The sequence below is a fragment of the Nicotiana tabacum genome, chromosome 19 (genome assembly GCF_000715075.1).
Source record: "Nicotiana tabacum cultivar K326 chromosome 19, ASM71507v2, whole genome shotgun sequence".
NCBI lineage: Eukaryota > Viridiplantae > Streptophyta > Magnoliopsida > Solanales > Solanaceae > Nicotiana > Nicotiana tabacum.
This window is the reverse complement of record NC_134098.1, coordinates 78,778,050-78,794,296: the sequence shown is the minus strand read 5'-3', so window position 1 is coordinate 78,794,296 and position 16,247 is coordinate 78,778,050. Positions and strand designations below refer to the sequence as shown.

The 16,247-nt window shown below is 33.7% G+C and overlaps 1 protein-coding gene and 1 non-coding gene across 2 annotated transcripts; one reads left to right on the top strand and one right to left on the bottom strand.

Moving 5' to 3' along the window:
- Positions 1–1,744: 1,744 nt before the first annotated feature.
- Positions 1,745–5,366, top strand: LOC107815194 (plastid division protein PDV2). Its single transcript, XM_016640719.2, has 2 exons — positions 1,745–2,198; positions 4,533–5,366. The coding sequence occupies exons 1-2, from the start codon at positions 1,980–1,982 to the stop codon at positions 5,211–5,213; spliced, it is 900 nt and encodes a 299-aa protein (XP_016496205.1). The 5' UTR covers positions 1,745–1,979; the 3' UTR covers positions 5,214–5,366.
- LOC142174024 (U6atac minor spliceosomal RNA) lies at positions 3,999–4,126 on the bottom strand. The gene has a single exon (XR_012703383.1). It is a non-coding gene; the product is annotated as a U6atac minor spliceosomal RNA (small nuclear RNA).
- Positions 5,367–16,247: the final 10,881 nt, after the last annotated feature.

Below are 16,247 nucleotides of genomic sequence, written 5' to 3'. Positions count from 1 at the left end.
TAGAAAGATTGAAAAATTAATTATTTATGCTACTTACAACCTACACTATGCTTGATACATTCCAATATACTGCTATTATTATAGTGAGAAATCATATGTAAAATTGACAGCAAATGTATCCCTTGTAGTGGTGGCAACAACCTTCCTTGACTAGGATAATGATATGAATTGCATGGTGATGGGATTCTAGCAAAGAGACATGAGACGCGATGCATAACATCTCTAATTTATGAAAATATAATAGGTAGGTGGTTATTTTGTGTTATTAATATAAATGTCCTCCCTTGGCAGCAGGCGATGGTAACAGTAAGCTTCAGCTTGGTGGGTAAGTGTGTCGGCAACTCAGTCCTAACCAGAAGTCTCTCCATCCACACTAAAAAAATCCCCACCCAAAAGTATGGAATAAGGAAAGTAAGCACCCTCTCCATCAACACTAACAAAATCCCCACCCAAAAGTATGGAAAGTGTCATAAGGAAAGTAAGCACCCCCTGATGGAGAAGTATTTTTTCATGTAGAGCGAAGATTGTCATGTATATATTTGAGCTATGCCACAACAACAACTGGTGTATCCCGTATTTTAGACAATGCTGACAGCGTCTCATACACAGAATACGCATAATAGGCATAGATGAGCCATGCAAGTATGGAGAAGAATAACTTGCCCTATCAAAAGCACTATAGAAAAGTCGAAAAGAGGGGAGATATTGAGCCGTCGAAAAGAGAGGAGATATAGAGCCTCCCACACGAAGAGAAATACAGTCAGTGGTTATCAAAGCCAAATTTTAATAAGAGACCTTAAACTTTTTTTAAATAAATACTTATATTATATATGTATAACACTTAATCAAAACGTTAGTATCACTTTTCTGTTTTTTCTTACTTGTTGTTAATAATATTGTATTCTTACCAGACATGTATTTAACTTCACAAGAACTGTTACTAATATTTATCTATATCGATAAGAGTTAATTTAAGTCAATAAGATGGTACCCACGTATTAATAATACATTACTTTGGATCTTATTGTAAAAAAAAAAATTTACTAATATGAAGAATTGAGTAGTTTAATTCAAAGTTCTAAAATATTTATATTGAAATAAATTACCAAATTTGAAAATGAGACCTACTATATTCTTAACGAAACCATACAAGAAAATAATGAATTTTTTTATATTAATAGTTTTTAGATATTGATTGTAATTTTTTGACGGAGGTGGAAGCTTCAAAGAACCAAAGGTTAATTTTAATTGGAAAAATTGATTTTAAAAAAAAAAATTGGAAATAAGATTTAATGCATTTCTAGTTCTAGAAAATAGTGGAATTTCGTATGAACTAAAAAGACTTGTGAAATGGTATTTAGAATTTTCCTAATATGACTATAAAAGGCAGAGATAATTACTTGGAAATAAGATTTAATTATTTTTTTTAAATTATTATGACAAGTATAAACTCGAAAATAGAAGTGCAGTCCGGTGCACTAACGGAGTTCGAGGAAGGGCCGGACCATAAATGTCTATGACTTACATTTTTGCAAGGGACTGTTTACACGACTTGAACCTGTAATTTCTTGATCACATGATAACAATTTTACCGGCTAAGGTTGCCCTCCCTTCATTTAAATTCAAAGAAAGACGGGAAATGAGAAATAAAAATAACAACAAGGAGAGTGATCCCGGACCACAAAAATAATTTCACAAAATAAAATAATTATAGGAGATTTTTCAATATCAGGTAAACGATAAAACAGACAAATGAATAATTTGTTTTGTTTTACTTTGTTGGGAGGAGGTTTCGGGGTTTATAGGAAAAAGAATTCCTAAAGTCATCTCTTTAGGCTTTAAGAAAGCACCACAATCACTTGTATTTCACATTTTGGCACTTTCTTGGCACTTGTTTGTCTCTATTACTGAAACCCCTTTTTTACAAAAATTCAAGATTTTCATTTTTCAGAAGCCAAAGTTGAAATCTTTAGGTTAATATGGATGAAGACAGAATAGGGTTAGTACTGGCTAGAATCTCTGAGCTGAGAGTAGAGATTACAAACTGCATTCACAAAGCATCCAAGAAATTAGATGAAGAAGAAGTGGAATCTGCAAATGGAACAAGCCTCGAGGCTGAGGATGATGAAGCAGTGGATTGTTTGTTGAAGATTAAGGATGCTCTTGAATCACTTGAAGCCCAAGTGTCTTCTCTGCAGGTCTCTTTCTGTTCATCGTTTTTATTTTTATTTTTAAGCTTTTAAATGTGCATGTATGGGATGAAATCTGCCTAATTGGAGCTGAATAATTTAAAGGATTCGTATAGTCGACTCCAATTAGTTTGAGATTGACGTGTTGTATTTATTTTGTTCTCTTCATATGCTACAGAATTTTGCAAAATTTCCCTTTTTCTTCAGTTGATAGGCAAAGCGGCGGCCAAATTAGGGTTCAACCTTAATGAATAGTTGCTAGACGCTTCATTGCATTCTCTACTCCATTTTTTTAACCTTACTCCAGATTTCTTAGTGAGGTTTCTATAATCTGGTTTGTCTATTGTGCTATGAGCAATATTTGCTATGAAAGGGGAAAGGGAACTTGCGAACAATGAACTGAAGGTCAATTACATAAACATGTGCTTGTGGTAGAAAAACCTTTTTTGAAACTATTATCTTTCTTATAGATAGAAAGATTATGGTCTTCTCATCTCTATTTGAAACTAAAGATCTTGAGATGTAGAAGTAAGATATTGGGAAAACAAATTTTCCGCAACTCACGAACCCCTTAAAATCTAACTTGCTTGAACGACCTTTCCCTAAAATTGTTGACTTTTGAAGCCTGATTCCACAAACAATGTAAATGCTGGTTTCTAGCTGTATCTTTGTAGGTGAAGTAGATACCTGATTTCAGCGGCATTCGTTATAAATGAGACTAAAACACTGTTTTAACAAGAGATATGGAAATCTCAGTCTGTGAAACCCCATACTTCATCCCCTGTTTTGCCATAGACTTGAAAATTGATAGGGTGTTTTGAATAGTTTTGAATCCTTAACTACTTAATGAGGGTTCCAGCTATAATATTTATAAATAAACTGGGTATATCTGTTCTTTTGCAGTCTAGTTTCTGATATTTCTCATTAGAAATTTGTTCCTTTCAGTTATTCTTAAAGAATGCTATCCAATATTAATAAAGCATGCCCCAGCCTTAGATAGTTGTTTTTCTATTTCTTTTGAGCTGTAACACTTTCACTTTGGTAATAAAAGTCGTCATTAACCAAAAATAGAAGGTAAATTCGGAAGTAATGTGTCTACAAATTATCGCTTAAATCAGATAGGAATTCCTAGGATCTGCTTGCTGATTGTCTGTTGCAGTTGATGCTCTGTATAGTCAACTGGAAAGTTATTTCACCATGTTGTGAGGGGAATTACATATTATTTCCAGAGTAGGAGTGAATAGTCTAAATGTGTCATCACCGGCTCTCATCAAAGAATTTGAAGTTTGTATGAAAAAATTTCATGTGAATTTCAGATAATTGTTTATGCTTATTTTATCACTTGGTTGTTGCATGTTGGCCTTGGGGCTGTAGCATGCGCCTGAGTTGGTTGTATTGTTCTGCAGAGGGAAAACCTTGTCTCGTACTATCTCTAAAATCTTTTGATCCAATGATTGCCATGGTCGATCCTGATCCAATGATTGCAGTGCCATTTATAAGCTATAGAGCTACCACGAAAACAAGTATTATCTTTTGTGAGGAGGCTAGTAGTACTTTTTAGTCAATTTTAGTCTCTCTTTATTAGTAAGGCTTTGTATTTCTCAGTTGCACGTATTTTGATTTTTTTATTTCATGAGAAGTCAGAAGTGCCAGTGGTAATTACAAGTGAAATCTGATCCGTCGATTTTAGGAGAGCTTATTGTCCTGTTAAAGATATTCTTTTGCATTTAGTAAATGACTAGTGTCTCCCGTTTCATGTAATTAGATTGGATTGGTGGCAATTTTGGAGGAAGGATTTATCCTTGGTTAATAAATAGATTGTTTCACTTATGTTAAAAGAAGTATCTGATCAAAAGTATGGTAACTGTAAAGCTCAAACGTTTTTCCGTCCCTGCCGTGTGGGGGAGAAGCCAAGCATCTCTTCTTTGTATGAGCACCTATCTGTTGAAAACTCTTTATATAGTTTACTTTATTCGAAGTATCTATCGAAAGATTTTTATAATTCAAAGCGTGAAACTATGCTTTGTCCGAGGTTGGTAGTTACATGTGTAAATATTCTTCTTCCTATTTGTTGTTTCAAACACGACGTTATCCAATGTCCCAAAGTGGCAGTATTTTCTGATTGCCTCAGAGATTGGATCGCATGTGCCTCTTCCAACAGTATTTCTGAATAACAAATTAGAACTTCTTGTCCTAGTTGCCTGAGATTATTCACTGCATCCTCCAAAGCTGTTATTATCTTCTCTCTGTAAAGTCTTGTTTTTACACGACTTTTTTGTGTATTTGAGTTATTTCATGTTGGTAAAGGCTATACCTTATCGCCTTCAAATTAAAAATGTCCAGGCACTACAAGAGCAACAATGGTATGAAAAAGAAGCAGCGCTGTCTGAGATAGGTTATAGTCAAGAAAAGCTGCTCCAGACACTGAAAGGCTACAAAGGCAAGGACTTCCAAGTCATACACGAGGCGATTGCTTTTGTTTCTGAAACAGTAGGAGACAACAACGATCTTCTACTTCCTCCGTACCCAAGCAGACCATCTCGTGCCATGGTGTCAGACAAAGGTTATGGCGCACACTTGCCATCTGCACGAAAGTTCACTCAAAATGGGGTAACTGGTAGCCACAACCACTACTCCAGGAAAGATCTCGATGAAGCTAACCAAGAAAGATCCGAGTCTAAAAGCCCATTAAAAATGGTTAAGTTCTTCATTAGTGCAGCAGCCAAGACAGCACTTACAGTTGTTGGTGTAATCTCTGTCTTGAGTTTGGCTGGATTTGAGCCTCAGCTAAAGAAACGGGATAATCAGCTCAAGGTGTCGACCTTGTTTCAACAGCTTGCAAGCAAGGAGGCGACAGTGGTTGTTGAATGCCCTCCAGGAAAAGTCCCAGTGGTTGTTGAATGCCCTCCAGGAAAAGTCCCAGTGGTTGAAAATGGGGAAACTCGGTGCGTCGTGAAAGAGAGAGTTGAGATCCCATTTGAATCAGTTGTGGCAACTCCAGATGTAAATTATGGTTGTGGATGAAAATGTTAAGTCATTTTCAGCGTTTGTGTAAATCCCACTGAGTTTTTGACTCTATTTGAACTTTGCTGAAAGTCTTGTGGCCTGACATTGTTTGTCTTAGCTAGGGAAAGTTCAATCTGAAAATAAAATCTCATACTCAATTGTACCCTGTAACTTCCTCTTTTCATATGCTGAAGAATTCCCACCACAGGACACAGCTCCTAATCAAGAACCATGACGCTCATCTGGATCAAAATGGAAGAAAAAAGGTCATCCATATGTGGTTATAAATGTCCGTTGGATACCTATACAATATTTAGTGTAGCCCCAAAAATTTGTTTGCATATTGTTGGATTACCATTATTAGTATGCGATTAGGTACAACATCTTGCTACTTGCCAGTTTTTCAGTTTCTTGCTATTCATATTCTCAATGAAAAAGTAATGCAAGGTAAACATTAATTTGGGAGGAAATGTAAAACATTACGAGAGAAATTCATTTATATCTCATCGGCCAAACATATATCATCCGGTAGCCACAAATTAACCCATACAAGTCATAGTCTAAAAACAATAACAATTGCTAGCAACTGAAAAAACCTAAAAGTGGTACCACCGAGGAAAATCGGATTCTTCAAGCCGAATAACTCTATTTTGCTCTTCGTCGGTGAACTTCTCTGGCAAATCTCGAGTTCCCAATCACATTTTTACATCTCTCATTTTTGAGAGGAGGGATAGCAGTCGCCTCCCATCCCCATCTTCCTTACTATCTCTCTTCTTCTCTCTCACGCTAGCAACCCATGGTTGTTACCACTGTCAACAGAATAGCCAGATGTATTTTGATTTCCGGTGTATCATAGTTACTTCTTTCATATGTATTTTGATTTACCTTCAAGATCTAAAAAAAAGAGAAAAGAAAGGGAAAACGATTCTCCCACAGGAGGTCGGCCGGAAGTTGCCCCGGTGTCCTCGCCGTTGAAGAAGCAACTCCGCCAACCACGACTCTCATGACCTTGTCTTCTTTCTCTGATTTTTTCTTATAGTTTCTGTGAATATGAAGTTAATATTTTGAAGATCTTTGGCTGAAAATTTAAAACTCCGGCAATCTTGTTACCATTTTCGGCGACTGTGAGGCCATGGACGCCGGTGGCTGGTCTCTAAGATGAGAGGAGATAACTATGCATAAAGTTGAAATATATACAAAATAGACTATTACTGTACATCAGTATACAAAATATATACAATAGACTGTCACTATACAAAATATATACAAAATAAATTGTTATTATAAAAATAATATACTAAATAGACTGTCACTATACAAAATATTATACTAAATAGACTACACTATACAATTTATATACAAGAGACTGTCATTATACAAAAAATATACAATAGACTATCACTATACAAAATATATACAAAATAGATTGTTACTATACAAGAAATATACAAAATAGACCGTCACTATACAAAAAATATACAAAATAGATATTTCGGACTACTAGATGCAATATGGTTGGGCTGAAGGGCAATTTCGGACCCGTTTGACTATAGATTTTGCCAAAATAAATTTGGATTTTATTTGGCAAACACTTGTTTGGCCATAGATTTTGCCTACATTTTGGCAAAATCTCAAATCCCAAAACCAGCCCAATAGCTGATTTTGGGCCAAAATATCACTATTACATTTTTTTAAAAATTGCCCCAAACTTTTGTATTTTATAAAAGAGCCCATCATTTATTATTTTGTAACAATGTTGCTTCGTCTTCTCGGTCATCTGATAGTGTATCATGTAGTTCATTATAAAAATGATAATTTTGTATCAAATTTATTTATGTTTAGTACCATGGATTGCGATAATATAATGAATGTTATTGATAATGGTACTGTTGGGTATTTGTGATAGTTTTTAGAACTTGTGGGTATAAGTCATGTTTCATGTTTTTCCAAAATAGTTTTGGGAAATATGTTTTGAAAACTGATGTCCAAACACATTTTCATCTTCAAACCAAACTTCACCCAAATCAGATTTTTCAGAACAAATTTGGGAATCTATGGCCAAACGCTAGCTTCGTGTCAATGGAAAAACATGGTCTATTAAAATTTTGAGGGGCAATAGAGGGTAGATTTCCCAAACATTACTCCCTCCGGTCCGTTTTAATTGATATTTTAGATATTTTCACATATATTAAGGAATTTACCTTTTAGCATTAATTAATAATAAAATTAACCATATTAACCTTAATTTGTAATCGGAAATATAACAAATACTTCTTGTCTTTTTACTCCAAAGGCAATTTTGAAAAAAAAAAGTTAACTGAAAAAATCAAATATTGTGAATCACAAAAAAAATAGGACAAAAAATCAATTTAGAACCAATACCGTGCAAAGCTCAAACTCACATATGAGTTAAGTTGTGATAATAAACTGACATTGCTTGCACAAAATTCCATGAACGTTGATATGAAGAATGTATGGGTCGAGGCCTAAAAATCAACTTGTTGCTGCTATCTAGTCCAAGATCCAAAAATAGCAGAAAAGATCACAATATTCATATAGTCGATTCCAAATTATTTTGGATTGAGATATAATTATTATTGTTTGATTGTTCGATTAACGAAATAAGACTAACTGGAGAGCTGCTTCCCAAATGCTTGCACATAGATATTGTGTAATGTATATACTAGCTAGTAGAACACTTATCCCATAGTATTTAATTTCCTTTAGCACTTTTCTAAAATGGAAATTATTGAGGTATGTATAGACAGATTATTTATTCTTTTTTAAATCACTCCTACTCGCGAGCGATGTTATGTTGCAATATTTAAGATAATTGTTGAGCTTTCATTTTAGCGAAAATAAATGGCAACAGCTGTGAGCTAAGGTTTTGTGTGTACCTTGAGAGATCTGTCGTAGATTTGCCAACTAGGTCATTACTATAATGTCGCACGCTTGGATTGCTTGGCTAGAGTTCTATTTATTATCCAAAATAGTCATTTAATAAACAACTTCATGTTTAATAATTAAATAAAGGGGCAGAATTCTAGCACATTCATGTTTTGGCTCACCTGAAATTAATTGACTTTTAAGTAACAGAGCAACTTCCTCCAGACAAAGCACATGCCATCTACCCAAGTAATGAGTTGGAATTAGAGTGGTTGATTTATTAGTTTGATTCCAATTTCTCTCCATTTTACTCTACAAAATCAAGATATCATAATTTTCTTCCCAGTTGCATTTGTTGGGCCCTTTTTGTTGGCAATTGGAAATATTATAGAGTATTATATTATATCAATACTTGAACTATAAGAAGGTGCCACCAAAACTTAAGGGTAAGTTCTACAGAGCGATAGTCGGACCAACGATGTTGTATGGGGCTGAGTGTTCGCCAGTCAAGATCGCTCATGTCCAGAAGATGAAGGTAGCAGAGATGAGGATGTTGAAATGGATGTGCGGGCACACCAGGTTAGATAAGATCAGAAATGAGGTTATTCGCGACAAGATGGGTGTGGTCCCTATTAAGGGCAAGATGCGGGAAGCGCGGCTTAGGTGGTTTGGTCATGTGAGGAGGAGGAACACATACTTCCCGGTGAGGAGGTCATGTGAGAGGTTGACATTGGAGGGCCTATAGAGAGGTAGAGGTAGGCCAAAGAAAGGTGAGGAGAGGTGATTAGGCAAGACATGGCACAACTTCAGCTGACTGAGGACATGACCCTTGATAGGAAGATATAAAGGTCGAGGATTAGGGTAGTAGAGTAGGTAGTCTAGAGTATTCATAACAGTAGTATTGGTACGCAGTCTCGCTTTTTGTTGGTAGTAGGTTTTTATGACTAACCATTGTTTTCTTTCATTGTTGATCACCTTACTATCTGTTGTTTTTATTCTGTTTTTATATGATTTCTTGGTACTGTCCCTTCTTGTCTGTCTATATTTTCATTAATGTGGTGCTTATGCTTTCCTATACTTTCCTAAGCCGAGAGTCTATTGGAAACAGTCTCTCTATCCTCACAGGATAAGGGTAAGATCTGCGTACACACTACCCTCTTCAGACCCCAAGGTATGAGATATTACTGGGTATGTTGTTGTTGTTGAACTATATAGTTCTGGTTTTCGTTATTTGCAGTCCAGTGGAAATATTTCCAATTTGTATATTGTTTTAAACTTTAAACTTGGTATATTGTATCTCCAACAGTAGTATTGCGCCACTAAATAACCTCTGTTGAAATTTCAGGTAGTCGTTTTCTAAAGGGCAAAATACACAATTGGTTGGTCGATCGAAACTAATTGTATTCATTAATCAAAAAAATACTAAAATATACTAAAATATGTACATTATATGCATAACACATATATGCAAAAATTATATATTTTTTCGGTCATTATTTTTGGGAGTGGTTAAAAAATATTCAGTTCTATTTTCTAAATGCAGAATTATATAGCTTTCAACAGTGATATTAATGTGCTACCAAAGAAGACTAGGTTCAACTCCCATTCGAGTTCAATGGCCTACACGAGGCAGTGAGACCCTCAATGATCGTGACAATTTAAATTAGAGAAATTGAAGAAGACCGTAAATTAAAATTTATAAACTCAAGAGAATATTCCTGGTCAAAAAGATTAAAGTCCCAGTCTAAGTCATTAGCTTACTACAAAGTCAACAATTCAAACAAATCGATTTCATATAAATGAAAAGACGTTAAAGTCTTGCATTAAAATCATCGTATCATACAATAGTAGTAATATTTGGACATCTGAAAATGTCATTTACAGATTGGAAATGGCCCTACACTCGGTTTCAGTTGTGAAAGTTTAACAAGCTAGGTTGCCATATTAAACTTCCATTTCCAAATTTTCCCGTTATTATTTAATTTTCATATTATAATTTCAATTTAACATGTTCGCAAGCCAAATGACCTCTAAGATTTGGAGAAATGAAAACTTCCACCTTAAAGCAGACTTCGTTTTCTTTTAAATTCTGGGATTTTCCGATGCAATTTTGAAAGCTTTCTTGAAAGTAACGGAATTGTATTAAATCCAAAATCACCATGCATTATCTGTTACTACATACACATAAATATATAAAAGAACGAAGACGTTTGAAGTACAAGAGACAAATATTTTAATCTTTGTTCTCAATTTAGATTAATCGCTATTTCTTAATCTTCTAAAAGTTAAATTGACATTTTTTAATATTAAATAAGAATAAATAGAAAATTACAACTTTTGTGGTTAAAAAATATTTAAAACGAGATATTAAAAGATGTGGTTAAAAGAAAAACTATTTGACTCTTCAAATAATAATGTGTCACGTAAAATAGACAGAGTGGAGTAACAAAGATAGAACATCAATTAGAATTGCTAAAGAGAATCCCAAGCGTCCATTCAATTTCAACTTAAACAGATCTACGTTCTAGTTAGCAGTCCATTATTTAAGCCGCATATTGCAAAATACAAAATCCGAAAATTATCAAATAAGGATTCCATTTCCTCAATTTACATTTCACATAACCTTTTCAATGTCACTAGTTACTTTAATTTTCCAACTTCTTTACTCCATTTTCTATCATATGTCAGGAAATTTTCTGGTAGGGCATGACCAACTTGATAATGTATTGTCTTCATTCCACTACTTTAGCCATTCACTAAAAGAATCTCGCAAAGCACGGACTACCTGTGGTGTCGCTGGCGGGGCGGATCTAGGATTTATAATATGGGTGCGTGCACCACTAGAGAAAGTAGGAAAAATAAGTATTAAGTGGGAATTGATCATTGCTCCTCTAGGTAAGTAATTCAATGTTCAACCAAGTACATCATTTAACCTCTTTGGATCATGGGTGCTAGCAGATAATATTAGATCAATTCTAAAAATATGTACATAAAATACATAGTTTGACAGAGAAACTATGGGTTCACATGCCTCATATATTGGGCTATAAATCCGCCCATGGCTGGCGGAGCTTCATGATATGAAGGAGTTCAGTATAATCTCCTTGGTCGAAAATTAGACAGTACAAATACATTGAAAACAACTTTATATATATATAAATTTAATTGAATTTCCTTATAAGAAAAACCTCTAGCTAGTACTGTAGTGGCAAAGGCAATTCAAACACTGCTTTAGGTCGCATGTTCAAATCCTTAACGTGACAATCGTGCATTTTCTTGAATCCTCTCGTTAGAATTCTTGACTCCGGCACTGTAATGGACGGACGACAATAGTCATTAAGTGCGGTGCTTGCTTTTACAGCAAGTGTACACATATCTTGAAGAGAAAGTGGTGTGTTTAACTTGGAAATTGGCAAGAGAAAATAAAGCTGACCAAGTTGCAAAATTTCATCTTTGGCCATTTGAGGAACTAATGAATTAACATTCATGGCCTCTGAGCTGCAAAGGAAGAAATCAGGATTTTGGACAAGGATTTCGCCCGCGGTTATGAGCTGTTGAAATTCTTGAAGTTGGCCATTCATTTGAATCAACATGGCTACTTTTGTAATAGGCAAATTCATGTTTCCACTGTATTTTGTCATCAATGGGGCTGATGTACAAATACCCATTTCAACTGTGTGTGTTTTCTTCTGAAAAAAGCAGGAGAAATACAGAGGCTTCTTTGTTTTCTGCTTTTGGTTGGTTTTTTTTTTTATATATTGTTGGAGTTGAGCAATTGGCAGTGATGAGGATGAGGTTTATATAGGAGTGGTGCGCACCTGGTATATTCAGTTACTCGGTTTTGAGTCTTTTTGACCGTTAATTAATCAAGCTTAATTAAGAAAAGGTTGTGAATAAAATAGAGGGAAACAATTCCAACTTTAAATTAATTGAAGTCTGAGTATTTTGACAGACGAACTTGTTAGCGTGTTTCTAAGAAGGCAGGCAAAACACACATACACACATATAATATGTGAAAAAAATACAGATCCACCGGCCACAGTTCTTAATAGTTGAATCTCTGTAGCAAGGATTATTAATATATTATTACTAGAACTAGTAAATTACTTCAGAAGTGGAATGATAAAATTATAAAGAAACGAAAAGTTTTAATTTCAGCTAATTATTTAATGACCGGAGAAAAGCAACTATACTTTAATAAAGCATAGAACTTTTAGGTAGCAGAAATCTTAAGCATGATTAAATTAAGAAATACTCGTAATAGCATGGGCCAGGGTGCAAATGTGCATCCATTATGATCTTATGATTTCTGATATCCAATTATCTAGAAGGACCTATATTTGATAGTTACTATTAAATATGATATGAAGATATCAAAAACTAATATGTCAAAGAATGGGGGATTAGACGATTCCTAAATAGTAAGCTCGAATTAAATATGAGCTCAATGTTGAAAAGTAGATTACTCAAGAAAATTACCAATTATGTCCGCCTATAAGCAAATTAGTATAAAAATTGATCAATGCATAAAATATTACTAATATTAGCTAAATGTTACCAATTAGCTATTTGTCGCTAAAAAGGGTTAATTTTTGCTTTCTTTTGAGTGAGTGTTGTTAGAATAGATTGGGTATATCTTAAGGAGTTTGAATCTCAATTTTGGGATGATTTAGTGGAGTTTTGAGGTTGTTTGAATTGAAAATTCGAAATAAAAGATGAACATGAAAAAGATGATATGTGTATCATTTGGGTATCACATATACATCATATGTATATCACATGTATATCCCTTTGTACCTGTGTGAGATACATACGTGATACAAGTTTGATACATGTGTTGCAGGAAAAAAATTTAAACTTGGTTTTAACTACGAATTTTGATACCAAACCAGTCCAAATCACCTCCAATCTTGCTTAAATTTTGTATATTGCCTAATCTATATGTTTTCAACGAATTTTAACCATACCCATTGAAAAAGTCCTTTTTTGCCTAATTTATTTTTAAATATTGTATATTATTGGTAATGAATTTTGACTCCAAACTAGTCTAACTTATCTTCAAACTTCGTCAAAATGTGTATATTGCCTCATCTATATGTTTTCAACGAATCGCAATAATACCCATTGAAAAAAAATCTTTTTTTTGTCTATGTTTTTTGAATGTTCTATATCATTGTTAAATATTTTTTGACTATTTTTGGTAACATGACTAAAATTACTAGTTACAGGTAAATAGTGTATTTTTTTTGGTACATTCCCGTGAGATTTCCATTACTCAATCAAGCAAATGGGATTACACTTCAATTTAGAGTGCGTACATTTTTGCACGTATGACACGTTCATATACACGTGAAAGTGCAATGTGTTTGATATTAACGGCGAAGTCATAATTTTTACTAAAAAAAAATTAAAATATAAAAATTAAGAAGATTCAATCTGTAGTATATATACATATTTTAAGAAAAATTCAAACAAAGGATAGCTCTATTTCTATTTAGTATCACGAAAAGTATATTCAGAAAATAAGTCATCTTTTATCATTTAATTGTCAAAAATAGTTTTCAAAGTTTTTTTTTTTCACAAATAGGGTATCGAAAATTTCTTGTTTATGAATAAAAATTATTTTTCTTTATAATTATCTCAACTTTTAATTTCATACAATAGTCCTTAATAGACATTATTATAAATCTTTATTATTCAAAATTTCGTCAAGACACTATTCAATTTAAGCTCTCCAAAATCATTTTCGAAGCTAATATTTCCAGAAAAATTCACCAACGATGTGAGGATCGGATATTGTCCGTTCGCTTTCTTGTTCCCTTTTTTGTGCGTGTTTGAGAAATTAACTTTGGTTCACAACTTCGCAGAGTGAAATTCAGCGAAATTTAGAGAGTGAAGTCGAAACACTTTTCAATCATTGGATCATACCGAGTAAGATTTGTGATTAATATGCGTATAAAAAATATTCCCTACTTGTCTATTATACTAAAAATATATTTTTACTTTTATTTGTCCATTTTAACAAATCAAGATTTTTTTTTCCTGTTTTACCTTTATTATTAATTACTCATTCCACAAATCTTTTCTTTAACATTTTTTGAAATACTATCATTATTAAGAATTATATGATAAAATATATACTATAATTATTAATTTTTAAGAGGCGTGTAAAATCAAAAATGAACAACTAAAAATGAACGCCGATATACGAAAAAGTGAAAGAGTCATTTTGAAGTTAGTGGCAGGTGGAGATAGCGATGTGCTTTTATTTTGTTTTCTTTTATCCAACCAGATTATGCAAGGAGTATAATAAACATAATATGGAACTCTTTTGTTTATACTATCAGCTATCGTCGTTGCTTCCTTTCCCACACAACGCATATGCACCTCTAGCTTCCTTTTCTTCTCTTTTTAATTTTCTATATCTTGAGGGGGATGTGGTGTGTATTTGCATTGTCTGGTTTATAGTCACTTATTTGTAATATAGTTTTTCTCTTTTTGACTTTTTATATTCTGTTTTCAGTTTCTGGGTCTTTCTTTTCCTTTCTTTTTTTGGTGGAAAACTTTTTTTATGGCCCATTGGCTCTTTTTATTTCGTTGAAAAACTTGTGTGTTCATATAGGATGAACTGTGTGATTTAAAGAACTTTTTAAAGAAACCCTAATTATTCATAATATATTTTATTTAGCGTTAAAAAAAATTGATTTGAATTGAGAAAAATAGATAATTCGAATTCATATAGCGAATCCAACTAATTTTGAATTGATTGAGAAAAATAGATAAAACTTGTTCTATTTTCGGTCCTCTTTTCTTTCCCCCTTTTCTTTCAATAATGAGGAGGTAATTATGAACAGCAGTTAGCTGAGTTTTCACTGATGTCGCTGTTGAGGTTTTTTGTTTTTTTTTTTAAAGATGAAATAGTCTTAAAATGAGGGTGAATGGGAAATGGAGGAAAAATGAAATTTTTGAGTAAAATTTTAAGTTTTCCCCTCTTGACAATGAGACATTGTCCCATATTGGAAGAGGAAAAGATTTTTGGTGGGTATATATATAATTGCTCTTCTTGTAGCTCTTAAAGAGTTAAGAAGAAAGCAAGCCTCGCGCCGTCGTCGTCGCTCGCTCGGCTCGGCTTCGGCTACGAATTTGGTCAAATTTTTTTGGACCAAATTTATTTATTAATAGTAAATATTAACGTAAGAATATCCGTATTTGTAACGGATATTTTTCAATCCGTGTATTAACCACAAGGTAGCCGCCTAATGCTCTTCCTACCATGAATGTGCTTGCTCCACAAACAAGCTAATGCTTGCTCCACCATGGAGGGTGGACGATTGTTCTTCTTCAACACTGGCTGCTATATATATGTGCAGCAGCTGTTGAAGAAAGATACACAATACACAAGACACAAAACTGAAATCGCTCAACAGATTTGGCTATACATTGCACTCCTTCCTCTCAGCATTTCCATACGATTTTCTGAGTTTCTACTCCTTCGTTCTGCATTATTTTAACTTCAAACAAAGCAACTGTAAGTGTGATTTGCTACCGAACTTTGTATTCGCTGAAACACTGGGGTTTGAAGTACCACTACACCAGTGTATTATTCGTTCTATCCTGGGAGAAAATAATCCATAACCTTGGGTACTAGGAGGGGATTAAATTCCTTAAGGAAATACTGTGAATTCAGTGGGCTCGAATTAATTACTGTTTCATTACGATAACTTTTATTTTGCAGAATTATTATTTACAAATACAGCAATATTGGCGGGACTAACAATCTTAAGGAATTTAATATTTATTTCTGTATTTGTGTTATTCTTATTATTCTGCAAACTAAAACCTTTGTGGTTTTGTGTACTCCCGTTTTGGAGAGTAAAGCCTTCGTGGCATTTTGTTGGAGATTAAAATCTATGACAGTTTATATGAGAAATGCTTCAACAGCAAAAGTTGAAGGATATGGGAAGATATTTCTGAAAATGACTTCTGGCAAGGTCATGACTTTGAACAATGTCCTTCATGTTCCCGAAATGAGAAAGAATTTAGTCTCTACTGGACTTCTTGTTAAGCACGGTTTTAAGTGCGTTTTTGTGTCCAACAAGGTTGTCATAAGTAAGAATAAAATATTTGTAGGAAAAGGTTACCTCATCGAGGGCCTTTTCAATCTGA

Bases quoted from the DNA above. Each gene is read 5' to 3' on its own strand.
- LOC107815194 (XM_016640719.2), top strand. From the start codon at position 1,980: ATGGATGAAGACAGAATAGGGTTAGTACTGGCTAGAATCTCTGAGCTG. The intron at 2,199-4,532 runs GTCTCTTTCTGT...AAAAATGTCCAG, and splicing joins CCCAAGTGTCTTCTCTGCAG to GCACTACAAGAGCAACAATG.